The 15,880-nt window shown below is 41.4% G+C and overlaps 1 protein-coding gene across 1 annotated transcript in view; it reads right to left on the minus strand.

The window, feature by feature from the left end:
- The window catches only part of adgrv1 (adhesion G protein-coupled receptor V1), a 95,581-nt gene that overhangs the window by 75,273 nt on the left and 4,428 nt on the right, over positions 1-15,880 (minus strand). The window contains exons 2-11 of the mRNA XM_088292310.1: positions 7,925-8,112; positions 7,278-7,427; positions 5,311-5,406; positions 4,608-4,712; positions 4,403-4,516; positions 4,096-4,326; positions 2,614-2,951; positions 2,268-2,538; positions 1,027-1,353; positions 10-186 (exon numbers count right to left, since the gene is read on the minus strand). Of these exons, the coding sequence (XP_088148436.1) occupies positions 10-186; positions 1,027-1,353; positions 2,268-2,538; positions 2,614-2,951; positions 4,096-4,326; positions 4,403-4,516; positions 4,608-4,712; positions 5,311-5,406; positions 7,278-7,427; positions 7,925-8,112 (1,997 nt within the window). The remainder of the gene's footprint in view (positions 1-9; positions 187-1,026; positions 1,354-2,267; positions 2,539-2,613; positions 2,952-4,095; positions 4,327-4,402; positions 4,517-4,607; positions 4,713-5,310; positions 5,407-7,277; positions 7,428-7,924; positions 8,113-15,880) is intronic.

The raw sequence follows: 15,880 nt of genomic DNA on the forward strand, positions 1-15,880 counted from the left end.
GACTCTTACCATGCTGGCATTGCTGTCCTCCGGTTCATACACTACAACTGTGCGGTTACTTGTAAAACCAATTTCCCCGTTGGCAATATCAGGGGTGACTGTCAGGGTGATATTGAGAGGTCCTCCAAACCTTGGGCTTTTTGAAGGAATCCTGGGAGTGATGTCAACAAGATCCAGTGCTTTCAACTTGCAGAGAGAAAAACAAAATATTACCAGTTGGTAACATACAGTTTCATTGTATCTTATTTTCCATTGCACTTGTGTTCAGAGAGGTTTTTCCATCTGTGACAATGGACTGCTCACTATTCAAACAATTCATATCTATGGACAGTTGAAAACTACAGTGGGCTAACTACATGCTAGTTTTTCTCTTTTTTCTTTCTCGTACGGGCAGGAATTAATAAAGACATATCTTTCAGATTAATATTTTTCAAAATCAATGTTTAGCTCCAATGTTGACAGTGTATAGGGGGAAGCCGATTTTTGCACGCAGCACAAATCTTGAGTGTCAGTGCATCTCTTAGTATATGGAAAATTAATATTTCTAATATTTCATGAAATGCTGTGATGTGCTTCTGATTGATTTTTGGACCACTATTGCAAACCTTTAGTGACAGCCATTAGGCCTCAGCCATAAAAATTGTACTCACTCCCCTGAAAAACAGTTAGCCTGCTTTCGTTCTCTGTGGCACAATTCAGAGTCTTCAGTGAACCTACCAAGTATGTTTTTTAAATGTGGGTGAGGGGGGGGATATAGTACCCATGCGACCTAATTGCAAATTAAAATCTAGAAACTGACATTAAAGTGCTTTGCTAACATCTGCTTGTTTATGACCAGATAAACTGTTTTTCAGTTTTTATAATGGTTAAAGGCATGTGCTTAAAGTTAGAAGCTGTTCCCATGGCAACACACCAGATGCAAGTGAGATTATAAAATCCCTCACACATTCAAATGAGACACTTAAACGTCAAATAGCTCTAATTTGGGCAGGCACAAATGGGAAGAGGACATTCTTTACAAGTTACCTGTATAAAGAAATGAGCTCCATTTTGAAGAAAAGCATCGTTCCTGATTGGTAGTACAACAAATGCTGTACGCTCATGGGAGAAGACAACATTCACAGTTCTGCTAACATTTAGAACCTGGTCTTTCGCCAGTGCTGGATCTATCGGACCTGCGGGAATGTAGAGGGCTGTGAGACTCAGTGAGACTTGACCCAACGTGCCACCCTCCCGTAGGAAGTGGAGTGCCAGGAAACGGCCTTCTGGTTGGCTTTGGATGCTTTGCTCTTTTCCAGGATTGAAGCGGAATATCCCGTAGACGTCATCACTGTCTTGGATGTAAAACACCATCTGAAGAAAACAAAAGTGTGTCTTTACCTGCCATCACAAATTAATCTGAATCAACATAATGCTTCACATATTTGAGCAACTACTTCAAACAGGTAGCATCCCCCACACAGGAGCCACGTGTGTCATTATTGATGCATATATCCCATTAGCATCTTTTGTTGCGTTCCGAAGGAGCATGGTGAGGTGCGGATGAGAGAGGAAAGGCTTAGGAGCCTGAAAGTAGTAAAACAGATCTTAAAGCTAACTATAGCAATACTTCCTCTTTAATTAAGTCTACTGCAGACGTGATGACTACCATACTCTAATTAGAGCCCTTTTCTTTCCCTGAATCCCACATGTGTGGTGCTTTGTATGTAAACAATTGATTTACGACTTGGAACAATGCATGACTGATGTTTTTGTAAGATTAATTGAGAAAATAAACAAAACTTGAGCCCTGCTTGAGTCTTATGACGGGCCTTAACACATGTTCTGTTGAGAATAGTCATTGTGCGCAAGTGGCAAACAGATGCAGCACTTTTACGACGTGAGGTGATGATGTGTATTCATGTGCGACCAAAGAGTCTCTTTGCAACTCATCAAAAGAATAGACTTTTCGATCTGCCAATTGATTTAACAAATGATGGATGATGAAAATGGGGACCATAAATTCACCCACGCTTTAAAAGCACACAGACTTCTTCGCATTTAGAAGGCCTGCGTTTTATCCAGTCAGCTACATTAATGGGAACCCCACCGAGCAAAGTTGCTGACGAAGAAGTTGGCTTTCAAAAAGTGCCAAGTGTACTGTACCTCTAATTGGCTCACATTCTGTACCAAACAAGTGCACAAAAAGCAATGTAAAACAACATCTGGAGGGGTTTTCTCCCCCAAACAAGCTTGAAATTGTATTGCATGAATTTTTCTTTACTAACCTCCATGGGTTCGTCCAACTCTGCATCACCAGTCACAGAATGCGGTAGCAGCCTTAGAACAAAAGCTTCCGCCTCTTCCGGGAGATCGTCTGTGACGATATTTAGTGGGATCACAGCAGTTACCTGACCAGGGGCAAAGCTCACCATCCCTGCCTCAGGTGCCAAGTCATCCGATACCGGCGAGACGACACTTGAGTTTCGACTAATGGACCAGTTGGCAGACACTTTGCCATAGCTACCGCCATTTCTTACAATAAGAATACCATCAAATCTGCAGGAACATCAATGAAAATGTGTTAGATTACTGTTGTTATTTTCACTTATATCGGGCACGCAGGGTATTCACCTCGGTGTCAGGTCCTCGTCAATGCTAAGTGGCTGAATGACCGCGCTGCTGCTGATTGACAAAACACCGTGAGGCTTATCATTTGGCTCGATGGTCACAAGAACGGAAGTGGGAGGAACTAGCACTGCATCTCCTTTTAGGCTCGCTTCTAGCAGGACCACTTGGAAGGACTCTGCGATTTCTGGCACGTCATCATCCGTAATATTAAACAGCAGGCTGGTCTTGTAGACAAATGGAGGGAAGGTGATGGTCCTGGCCGGCTGCAGGTCAACGAAGTCCTCATCAGCGGTTGCGCTCACTAGCCCTTTGCCATTTACAAGTATATAATCCACAGAAACCTGTTGAATTGAGTACAGATGTTTCTTACTGAGGCAATATTTTCTACATCATTGGAATACACACTGGAAAACATCAAAGGTCTGATTTAGTCAGAGATTGGAAATCCAGGTCCAGAAAGTAAAAGTAGTTTGGCTTTAGACACAGATGCTTCTGCAAAATGACCCAGAAATAGGGAAATGCTCAATTGAAAGAAGTTTTCTCATGGAAAATTTGGTATGACTCCTTCTTGTGAGTCAGTCTAAAGGCCTCTACACACCAATCCGAGTAGTATCCCTCCATGCAATCGGTGGCGATAGTCAATGCGTAGCCTTTGATGGTGATGTCCAATAACGATGGCCATTCTTGAATGAGAGTGATTAATTTGTCTTCGGAATGTGAAAAATAAGTGAAGTTGATTCAGTTTTTGAGGAATAGCTTCAATTTTCACCGTTTGTTCACTTTTGCCACTTCCCGTACCAGTGCACTGATTCGCGAGCTGACAGCCAATCATAGTGATCATTATTCCCAACTGCCTGAACCAATTCTACTTGTTGAATCGACCGAACAGTCCCCTCAGGTGCCCCAACTTTGGCTCTGACATGCCGCTGTTGCGGACTACACCGTGAGCAACATCTTATTGGTGTGTAGTCAGCCCTTTGAACATTTAAAAGATTCAAAATTACAATGATTTTTGTTTCTGGCATTTCAAATATTTACGTCAGTCTCCTTTGGCCTCGATATAGCCGGTTTGCATCAGCCTTTCAAATGTGGTATTTAAAGAAACAAATTAAGAGAGAGCATTTTGTCTCAGCTTTGACGAATCTACATTTTTTTATTTGCATGATGTACTCTCAGAAGGCGCAAATTGAAATGAAAATTAAATATTTTGCTGATCCTTGTTTGGCAGTCGAAATCCTTGGTGTCACTTAGTAGATCCTTTCCACACCTATTTATGAGCAATATATAGATCACATTCTGTGGTTGAAAAGATTGTAAGTGCCTCAAACAACACACGTGTGTTCAATCTACTCTCTTTTTGATTGCTAGACCATAATAAGGAAGTGAGTTAGGTTTATGGATTAGTGGGGGAAACAGCTGTATTCACCACATGGGGGGGGAATAGAAATTACAAACCACATATATGCGATAACAGTAATACTGTACCTCAGTGTCAACAGAGCCGACAAGTGGCCCGTCCTCGCTCAACAGACCACGTGTCACATTCAGGGCGATGACTCCAACAGACTCAGGTACTGCAATTATCGATTGTAAGAATCTCAGTGGGCTGTCATTGCGTCGGATCCGCAGCTGAACAATGCTGCCATTGGGCCTGAGGAGAGCGCCGCCTGCTGTGCTCGTGAGGCGGACTGAAAACACTTCATCGTCTTCTGGAATCTGGTCCACGCAAAGAAAATGGTCCATGAGCTTACATGAAGCGGTAAATAATTAAATGTTGCTTTTTGCTAGGTACCTGGTCATCCCGTATGAGAATGTTGAAGTGAACAACAGAATATCCAACAGGAATAGTGATATTTCCTCTGTCAGGAGTGAGGTCCTCAAACGCAGGATTGGGCCCCCCAAAAACCTGAAAAGTCCATATTAAAAGATTTTATTATTTAATAAATATATATCAAAAAGGAATAAAGGTGTTTATTTTATGCATGACGTTCTGAAACCTCATATTTCACAGTCACTGTCCCATATGTACCCCTTTCTCTGATAAGAGTGAGAGGCACAAACTGGTTTTCTCCTTTTGGCTCATCAACTAGGACCTCCTCAGTCTGTGATGGGAGAGACAGACAGACACATATGAAATCACACATCTTTGTACAGGATCTGGTTGGAATGGGCTCGGATCGGGATGATAAGTAATAATAACACAAAATCTGTTTACAAACAACTGGGATAGCTCAGTATCAATTGGATGCGAGATGATAAATACCAGTATAATAAATATTAACAGGGAGACTATCATTTAGAATTACAATTGTCAAACCTAATTTAAAACTTTGTCATTTTGGTGTTGTCATTTTTTTTTTATTGCGGTGAACATTGACTATAGCTGAAACATAAAAAAATACTTGGAAAAAATCCAACTCAGAATCAGTTACAAGCCCGACAGGACTTGGCAAGCAATCATCCAATCACATCAAACCAGCTGGAGGTGGTAAGACAAATGGTTCCCAAAAATTCCACGGCTACCATGGAAACTGAATTCATCACCACTGTTACATTGAATCAAGGTTTGATGAGGATTTGTTTGCCACAACATATATAGTTCATGATAAGTGCACATATATGGCATCAGGCCATTAAGGATTGTCCAATTCAGTTACAGATCGACAAAGACAACAAATGAAGTCAAGACAATTTTCTTACTGAGTTGAAGGCAATGATTCCAAAGGCATTATCATTGGATAGGATGGTTATGGTGGCTTTGCGGGGTGTTCCCAGTGTCACACCATTGGAGGAGCTCTGGAGAACGGAAGCAATTCAAAGAGTTAAACGAGGTCACCACACCTCCTCCATCAGCCCTGATGCTCACACTCCCTCCACGTCCGTTATTGTGTCACCACTACTGGGACACCATGGTGAGAGGGCACAAAAACAGGAAGTACTGGTCTCAACTCACTTCATTTGTCACTTTGCCTCTCTGCAGGATGCCTCTTCATTCTTGAGAGCCATCAGTTGGCACTAAGACCTGACAATCTCAAATTCTCCTTGTGTGCCTCTCAGTGAACAATAGATATTTTCTTGCTTTAACAATTACAACCGCATCCTGTGGACTATGAAAGGAGGGTTTGTATTTTTTTTTCTGAGCCTAATTTCGATAGAAAAGGAGACATCGAAGCGTATTCGGCACATTTTGGCTTACCAGTGTTCCATTCGCATCACGTAGTATTTCCATGTCTTGGTTAGGTGTGAGTGCATATGTGTCTGTGTCTCTGCTAAAACTTAGCATTAAAAACAACAGCATGCTTAGGGCACTCAGCCTTCACCGCTCTATTCATAAAGGGCTATTCTCAGCATTAACGGAGCTTTGTTGTTACTGCTAAAGTCTTGTAGTCGTCACCGAAGGTACACATGCTTTAACACAGGGATCCCCAACATTTTGGCAACTATTTAATGTAAATCAAAACGGTGATAAAGCAAGTCGAAAGTGCAAAAACGGAAGTCAAGGTGGCCGCTATGCCACCACGAGGGCCAACTCCAAAGTAAAAGTCTACTAAAGAGTATTGCATTGGCATCAATGACTCAACCACACGCTACTACATATCTGCAAATATCCGGAATGCCACTCTCTCTTTCCACCTTGATGCTTGACATGCAACCCTTACTTGAAGTGCATATGTATCCCCCCTTCCCAGACATCCCTCAAGGAAACTGGTGGGATGGCATTAGGTCAAAGCGTTGACTTCACTGTAGTGCAAATAAAAGAGCTAAGTGGGCCTCTACTTTGCGTTCACTCTTCTTGTAGGCTATACGGCAGTGGTAAGGAACTCCGGTTCTTCGAGAGCCATATCGTGCCTGTTTTAGCTCTCTCCCTACTTCAAACACACCTGATTCAAACGCTCAGCACAGGAATCGGAGTTCCTTACCTCTGACAAACGGGCTTGCATCGCAGGGAAATGACTAGATGTCGCACAAAGATGATAGATTGAAAAGAATTTGAGGAATGTCAGTGCATCACAAATCACCATTATCTAAATCAGACAGAAATGACCAGTCTTCCTCCTTTAACTCGTCAATCAAACTCGACAACTAAATACTAACTGAAACCATGACGATAGCTGCTAGGCGTAAGGCATCCAGCACTGTCAAAGTAATTCTCCTGAGAAGGATTTACAATGTCGCGCCACACCATCATCATAACGCGATTTTGACACGTAAATGAACTAATACGTTGCTTGAAAAGTATTAAATTCCACTTTCAATGCAAAGTCGGTAGCTTTCACCTGTGATTGCAATTCATGAGTGGGTTCAACGTGGGTTACACATTGTACAAAGTACTTGCTTGGACTTTGCGGCTGTCAAAGTCAGTTTCCATTCACAGCCTTTGAAAAGGAAAACCTCAAAGGCGCTCTGGTCATGTACGTCCACCCCCCAAAACCTGTCTGACCTCAGTAAAGTCTTATGGAGGACACACATCAAAGAGCCTAAAAAAGAGGGCTTACTGTGGTTGACGCCTCCACACCCACTTGCTTAGTGGCTGGTCTTAAGGTTTCTGAATCAGACCAGTGACACTTTGTAGACAGCGCTCGTGGAATAACGACGGTAACATCAGGAGCAAGAACAAATTTGAAAACATGAACTTATGCTGCAAGGTCCAAATGAAGGCCTTTTACCTGCAGAGTAAGGTTGAAGGTAAACGTTTCGTCAGCTTCAGGCAGGTCGTCGTCTTTCACTGCAATGAATATAGTCTTGCTGGATTCAGTGGACAGCAGAAAGGCGGCAGCATTAACAGCCTCAAAATCCCCCGTGTCTACTCCCTCCAGCTGAAATGAACAAACCAAGAAATGCTCACTCCATTACAAAAGAGGGTGATGAGAAGAAACGCAAGCTGCGGAAAGAAGGATGGCTGCTGCATGAGTTCTAGTTGATGCTTCCCTTTCAGCATGCCTGACTTAAAAGGCCCTACATCTTTTGTAGGATATAATAGTTAAATCAAGAGAAATTATGTTAAAGGCATAACATGTTCACCACATTCCACTGCACGGCCAGCTTGCCTTTTTAAACACCAACTGAGAGTATCTGACACATACCCCCACGTGAAGCCCGCAAATCCAACCCCCTACTGAGTTTTCCCAAGAGTTCCTGCTGGCATACATCATCTTTGAGGTTTCCATCACTTTATGCATTGACTAAAGTCTTGACTGTCTGAAAATGCAGTGGAAGGTATGATGGGTGGAGGGTTTATAGTCTTTGATTGTGGACAGTTCATTTTAAGTACAGTCAAATAAAGCAGCATGTGTGCATAATACACAGCTCCTACCAGAACCAAAGCCGTGACATTGACGGGGTCTCCCACTCTCTCCACGACCAGACGGACCACAGCTGTGCTGCTCTCATTGACGACAAAGTCCGTCTGCCCTAAGAACCGCAAGGTAGCCGACTCGGATGTTGCGCCAGGGATGGACAGGGCCCATACCAACCCGGCCAAATGGAGGAAAGTGGCCATTCCTATACAAAGAACCATAAAAAGAATAGGTTAGAATCAGATACAGGTTGGCTGGCTGATGGTAAAGTTTATATATCTTCTGTACCCTTACTTTTTGGCATTTGGCTGCTCATTTGAATATGAGCGTTCATCCAGGAATAGTGCTTCTTTAATTTTTTGCTACACAGAAACAAAGTTGTTCTATCCGGCTCAACCCTTCAGGTAACATTATTCTGGGTAAAGGCGAAGTACGAAAAACTCCTTTTGACAATGAAAGTTGCATATCGTTAGCCTAAGTGCATAACAACCGAAGCGTGTAACTGCCAATGTGGAGTTAACATTTTTGACCGTGCTATGCCGTTCAAATGTTGAAGGTACTGCAACGTCGTTTGAAAGTTTTGAAAAAGTTTTTGGAATGCACTGACAGGCGTTTGAATGTATTTAGTATAGTCATTCGAACATATTGCTAAAATGTTGGCTAAATGCTAAAAACAAAATTCCCCCCCCCATAGTGCCACACATTTTTTTCCATAATGCTACAAGATATTGACTTGAGCATGCAAATTTAGGCGCATACAAAAGTCAATACTCCATAAATAATAAGTTTGAACAACTTTATCAACTTGTATGAATGACATTGCAGTACATTTAAACAACACAACCGAGTCAAAAATGTTTACTCCACATTGGCAGTTCCACGCGACTTATTCAATTAGGCTAACGATATGCAACTTTCAAGTTTTTCGGACTTACCCTTTGGAACTTGCTCAAGTCATGTTTATACGCACTTGGAAAACCTCAATTCAACCGTTGCGGATTACCATGACCTGGACAACTGAAAATTTACACACACATAAAGACAAAACACCTTTCTTCAAAAGCACATTAGTATTCTTTTATTGATAAACTAAGTAATAAATGAAAAAACACAAATCTAAAATATCTTGGGCAATTATGCTATTAAGCTGACAACATGGCCCTAAATTGCAGAGAAATGTTTTAAGGGACATGCTAAAGTATCTGAAAGACGATTTATTTATTTATTTCAAGAATAAAGACACTTCGTAATCATAGATCATTCACTGGTTAAATAAATTGTCCCCACCCCATCCCAACACCCCACAGATGTGTTGAAAGTAATCCTGCACAACAGAAATAACAGATTGTGTAGAATAAAGCAGCCACATGTTTAAAAAGGCTGTCCAGATGGTCATAGTGGCATCACAGGCTGGTAACAAACCATAATTTGAACAGCTGTTATCCTCATGCCGTTATGACTGTTAAAACACTTGTTGTTGACGCCATTTTTCTTTGACCACACAAAGTCACTATGTCACGCCAAAGAAAATGTGACCAAATTGGTAGTTTTTCACTTATTCGGCACAAGGTTTCTTGGCATTGCATCTTGGCCAACATTCTTTTCTCTTCCCCTCTAATTATCTTCTCTGCTTCCTACAATCTTCTTCACGTCTGCCCTAGTCTCCTCATGGTCAGCCCTCAAACTCCAAATAATGCTCAAGCTACTGAGACAGTTGTCATGGTTAACACAACAAAACAACGCACCATGACAAACGCGGTGGAGCCAACAAAGGACTCTGGCCACTATCCTCAATCTCTTTCCACCCGTTTGATTCATAATCTGCATAATGCAGACTTGCCAAGGTTAGACTGTAAACAATTCTCTTAACGAAAAAGCTTGACGATTCAAAGTTTGGAAAAAAGTAAAGGGCAGTTAGGTGCAGACGATGTCTTGCTGCTTGTTCCATTTTTAATAAGCAGAACGCTGTAGGAAAGTTGGACTTTGAAAATAGCATTTTTTTTTAGAATGTTCCATTACTGTTAGAATAGTCAGAGCTCTTCTCAGGAGGGTATAAATAGATGTTATTCAATGTAAAAACAAAGATAACTTACATGAACAACTTTTATTAGCGTTCTCGTATAAGTTTTATTTATTCAGGTGTGGATATTTGTTTTGTTTGTGACTATTTGTGGATTTTGCACAAATATAGCAGCATTGGAAGAACGACTGGGGAATCCATCAAAAAAGGATTTAAAGCTGGTGGGTGGCAAGGCTTTAGGCTTAATGGAAAAGAGAGGGAAGAGTTGAGTGTTAGCATACAAAGAGAAATCCTGTTATTACTTTCATGTAATTTAATTAAATTCCAGCGATTTCGCTTTTCATGTTGGTTTGTTGCAACATTCTTCACAGATTCTTTACATATATTCATTTTGTCTAGTGTTGGTTTTCATTACTTGATATAGGACGCACATAACACTAGGTAAGACTTTGAAAGGTCCCATTTAAGGAAGGGGAGAAACGATCCATGTTTAAAATGATCATTTAGAATTCTGTGAATTATGTGAAATTGTGAGGATAAGCGGCTTTGATAATCGATGGATGCTTGATTGTCGATGGCTTGTGTAATATAAGAGTTGAGCAAAAATTGAGTGAGCATTCCAGTACCCCAGCATTATCTCAAGTGAATTTTACGTTTGCTGGACTGAGTTTTGTTGTTTCATGCAGACAAGAAAACTGTAAAGTGTAGGAACTTTATTAATACATTACAATATTGCAAATGCATTTACGGTTATTTTAAAGAAATTTCGATGGACTTCAGATTTGACTAAGCTTCCCTCTCCCGTTTTATTATTTATTTATTATTATTATTATTTTTACAAAGAACTTAATGTTTCTTTGTTGAATAAAAGCCAGCTATGTGAAAAACAAACTTGATTGAATATTTTCTGTCAACTAAATTTATCCGTGACATTTATGGCGCTATCAGAGGCAAATCGTACGGCGTATCAATAGTCAGTCAATCAAGAAAATTTTGTCAAATCTAAGTTAAAGCCCCTTATTAGCCTCATGATGTTCATAATCACGACCACAATTTGTTCTTTATAAAACCCACCACTGTATAATAATGAAAAATTACATAGATCGTCTCGGATCAAATTGTATTGGTTCTCATGAAGTCCAGGAACTCCAGCTACAAAATAAATGCAGGGTGGTCCATTGACCCAGAATAGCGCACTTCCTTCAATGTGCCTAATGGAGAGCAGATGCTGCCTGAATGGCACAATTCTGTATTACAATTAGCGGGGTATTTTTGTTCTGGTGTTTTGTCATGTGCCAACGATGACCCCGGGGGCTCCAGACTGACCAAGGATCTGTCTATCAAGAAGACGGCAGCATGGCGCGTTTGGCACAGACCTCTGACACTGATATACTAGCTTCTGTGCACAGAGCTGTGACATCCATGCACGCACATGCGTAAGAAGCTATGCGTTTAGCAAACCATGCGGCCACAGACAGAACATGCATCCAAAAACAATCAAGTTTTAGTAGAGATGCTCAGAGGGTGATTGGCCGTGGCCGAGAGATTTGAAATGCATAACTGCTCATCACTAAAACAAATGACATGGATTGTGGGAACTGGCACTTTAGCTAGCCAAAGATAACACCACAACTAAAGAGAGCTCCCACGGTGATGCTTCAAAATTGACTGTTGCAGTGACTTCACTCATCTTACTCATTGTTATCTTTAATGTTGTCATACATACATTACCTCCAAGAACACACATGGTGTCTAATTGCCTTTTAATTAAAACTGATCAAATGCTAATCAAGCTTTAGAGGATACTTTTTCACATACAAAAGGAACCAGATACTGCCCAGGCTCTATCTTATCTTTTCAATTCAAGACAACATTGAGAAGCATTGCTCTGTTTGTCAGGGAGTGATGTTTGATAGTATTGAGAAGCCTCAAGTGGGGTTCTGGGTTTGACGCTTGTCAAGGAGCATGTCAAGGACCGAATAGAAACCAGAAGGTTCCTTTTACCTTTTGGAGGAGGTTCAGATGAGGTCGGCAAGCCTCAGCTCAAGCCTATCTCAGAAGACTTTGGGCAAAAGGCAGAGTACATCTGGGACAGTCACAAGGCATATATAGAGACGGACAACCACGTACTCTCACATTCACAACATCACATTGTGGTAACTAAACCTGGAAATGCAATAAGTCATTTTAATGTTCCACCTTGATCGTAGTTGCAATACATTCGATACACTTTGCTGGAAAAGCATGAACAAACACAATTCCACCTTGTTGTTTTGGTTGTGGCGTGATTTAACAATTCCAGACAAATATCTGAAAATGTTGTATTCAAAGTACTGTGGGTCAAATGTTTGCGTTACAGCCTCCAAAACACTGTTGTCATGTGTGCCAAAACAGCACCGCTTCGATCCATTTCCAGATGTAGCTCATGTAGTCATGTGTGTTCAGTCAACTGAAGTCTAAATTGCACAGAGGTGTGAATGTGAGTGCCCTAGTCAGCTGTGTTAGGCTTCAGTGGCATCGAAAATGGACGGGGTGTGATGGATTAGTCTTTTCCAGAAAGCCCTTCTCCACAGGCTCAGTGATAAGCGCAGTGAGCAGACATGCTGATAATGCAGCCTGCGGTGGCTTGATCCTGTAACCTATCAGCCCAGCAGTGTCAGGATCTTGGTTAACAGAAACTGTTGCTCTGGATCCCTTGCAAACACTCACTTGCTCATTGATCTACTGTACAAGATATCCCAGTCGGACGTGCTGAGGAGGTGTCCGGTAGCCGGGTAGCTCCGGGACGTACGATGATGATGCCTCTTGGGTTTCGCCTAACAGTGGCCAGTGTGTCCTAATCTTTTGCATCAATTATTCAACGGTAGACTTAGACGTGGTGGATGACTGTAGTCAGTGTGACACCGCAGGATTCTGCAAATAATACCTGCCGGGTGCGTGTTTGACAGCAAAAGGCATCGCTTCTCTTCATATCTTTCAAAATATGTTAAGACTTTTCATTGAAAGCAGAAATTGTTGTGACTATAATTACATTGTGGATTTTGCCTTTCCCATAATTATTTCAACGAGTTCCAAGTATTTGAAGGTTCAGAAGTGGAAAGCGATACTTGTACTTCCCTTTTGGAAGAGGGTGTGTTGGACATCAGTCAGTGGAGTTTAATCAAGGGCTTTCCCGTGTGGCTTCTATACCATGAGGTTGCCCTCGTCCTGAGACGCCCGTGCGGAACAGTTTCTGGTTACATTGAACCACAAAACAGCAACACACAGATGTAGCCACGTATCAGCATGTAAAGGAAGAAAAGTTCCAGGACTCGTGTCACAAAAGATATTTTTCAAATCAAAGCTACAAACTACAAGTTTTCCCCTTTGAAGTAAATCCCTCTGTAGTCTAACTCACTTTTGCTAACCTCTGCCTTCAGGGTCCTCAATAGCTCCGTCATCACGACCATCTTGATGTTGTCCACGTCTTCAAAAAAAGCCCACTTGATTACCCCCTTGGACTTGGGAAAGACGGCCAAAAAAATGTACACAAAGCTAGATCGAGCAAGGTGGCTTTATTCTTGGCCAAGAACTGCTGGATGCTTGTGAGCGGGCCTCTCTACGTGATGAAGCAGCCACAAAAGTTGTCCAGCCACAATTCGTTCTCTCACTTTCCAAGCACTAAATAAAGTAAACTCCACTGTATCTCTTTCTTGCCATGCTGTTTGATCATCTGGCCCACGATGAATGGGAAAACTTGTACTTTGGATTTAAAATATATCGTTTGTGAGAGCAGTCCTGGAACCTAAATGGAATCATCAAAGTCAAAAGCCTTCAAAGTGATACAATTTGGAGTACCACTCCAATTTTCAGGAAAACAAATCACACATGATCTCTGGGGCTTTGATCAGTAAGGATGTAGATTTTTACATCTTTTTCAATGGCTTCCCTGCGCTTTTTATGTTAGCACCGCAGAACGTGATGAGCGAGGATCAACGCCATTTTGCCAAATCAGTGTACCACTTCCGTGAAAAACACTAAAATGCATATCGCTGGCATCGGACCAAAACCTTATAACTCCAAAATAGTCAACCATTAGCATCACATCATGAAAGCGAGCTAGCCATTTTCAACACTTTGGATGGGTCAATAATCTGTCAAATTAACACCCACATGTTAGTACTGACCAATATTATAGATTTGAGAAAAAAAAATTAAATTCACCAAATTGTGACTTATGAGGTTTTGGCCCGACTCCAATGATACACATAAATTCCCCAACTCAAATTAATTCCCCAAGCAGATGCAAACTAGCACGTATAACTTATCATCATCAACATCAACAGTGTGTGTCAACTTCCTTTACTTGGGGACGGAATGGCTCAGTGGTAGAGTGGTTGTTACCCAACCCAGAGGTTACTGGTTTGATCCCTTGCCAAAGTGACCATGTGGAAGTATCCTTGAGCGAGAAACTGAACCCCAGCTGCTCCAGATGCTGCAACATCAGTAGGTAAATGCAAAGTCAGTGTGAAGCGCTTTCAGTGCGTAAATGTCTTGAAAAGCGTTATACCATTAAAGAATGCTTGAGACTAGTTTCATTTATTTATTATATAGCTTTAAAACTACCAATATTTATGTGACACTTGGGTAAATTTTAAAATGTTACTGAAAACATGGCAAGTACATTTAGAGGTTTTGTAGGTTTCATGATTTAAACAGTTTGAGTGTGTATAAATGGATTCCCTTAATGCCTATGATAAATGTGTTCAACTTTGGAAGTTCAACTTCAGAGATTCCACTTTGTTTCATAGTGCAGTACAACAGAAAAAAATATGGCATGTAAACATTGGAAAACGTGTATTCCTTGTGGCCATACAGCTGGGTAGGTATTTGAATTGAAACAAAACCAGGCATATGACAAATATATTTTAGCAAAACCCCAACTTGTTAATGCCGTATATTATTAGAGCACAGTGTATATTTATGTAGCTCCAGTTGTGTTCATGGCTCAAAAAACACTATCACGCCTTCTCTCCTTTGTTTATTGTCTTGTTTTATGTTTGTGCTGCGCTAAGCCAAGCCACCAGCCCAGTATGTGCGAGGCCTTACCTCAGAAACCACCCACATGCGGCGTGGCCGCGACGAGCATACCAGGTCAACTCACTCGCCCATAATTGCACTTTGCATGTACTTTTTCCTTCTAGTATTTTTAGATCAGTCAATGTTCTCACCATACAGGGAAGAAATTAAGAGACATAATAAATGAGTAGCACTAAAAGATACATTGTTAAATCTGCCTAAGGTTTATGTTACACTCCACGCTTCTTTTAGAAGGCTCTAGCCCAAAAGAGATTTGTGTTTTGTTTTGTTTTTTTCGGGTGGGGGGGTGAAAGGCTGTCATTAATCCATCAAAAAGGAGGTGGGGAAGTTGTAGAAATAAGGATGGCAAGGTGATGAATTGCAGTCAAATTATGCTATTCCACATAAGGAAATTTTGATGGAATCCCAGCCTAAAAGAACAAAAATGGATGAGGTCAGCCCTCAGGCTATTGTCAGAAGACACTTCACACTGGCCTTTCTCTCCTTCACACGCAAGGGCCTGTCAATCAAATGTGCATTTTACTGTGAAAAAGAAAACAGAGGGGAACTGAGAGAGAGGGGAGACTTTTTCTGAGGTATTGTCCATGCAGCTGTTCACATGCTCAAAAGTTTCACCAAGTGCATCTCACATACCTCTAAATAAAAGCAAGAATGTTTTTCTGCTACTTAAGAAACGGTGAGTAGAAAAGGATATGTGAAAAGGAAAGTAGTTCCAATTGAGGAGGAAGCAGTGCATGAGCAGTTTAACGCATTTTTGGAGCACTGGCTGAGTGATTAGCTTGTATGACACACAGTGATGGAGGCGGACAGAAAGACACTTTGAGGGGATTAAACAAGGTTGTGCTCGCCACAGCCTCGCAGACTAAAGGGCCAA

Source organism: Idiotropiscis lumnitzeri, chromosome 1 (genome assembly GCF_059441095.1).
Source record: "Idiotropiscis lumnitzeri isolate Australia: NSW breed Sydney's pygmy pipehorse chromosome 1, RoL_Ilum_1.0, whole genome shotgun sequence".
Taxonomy (NCBI): Eukaryota; Metazoa; Chordata; class Actinopteri; order Syngnathiformes; family Syngnathidae; genus Idiotropiscis; species Idiotropiscis lumnitzeri.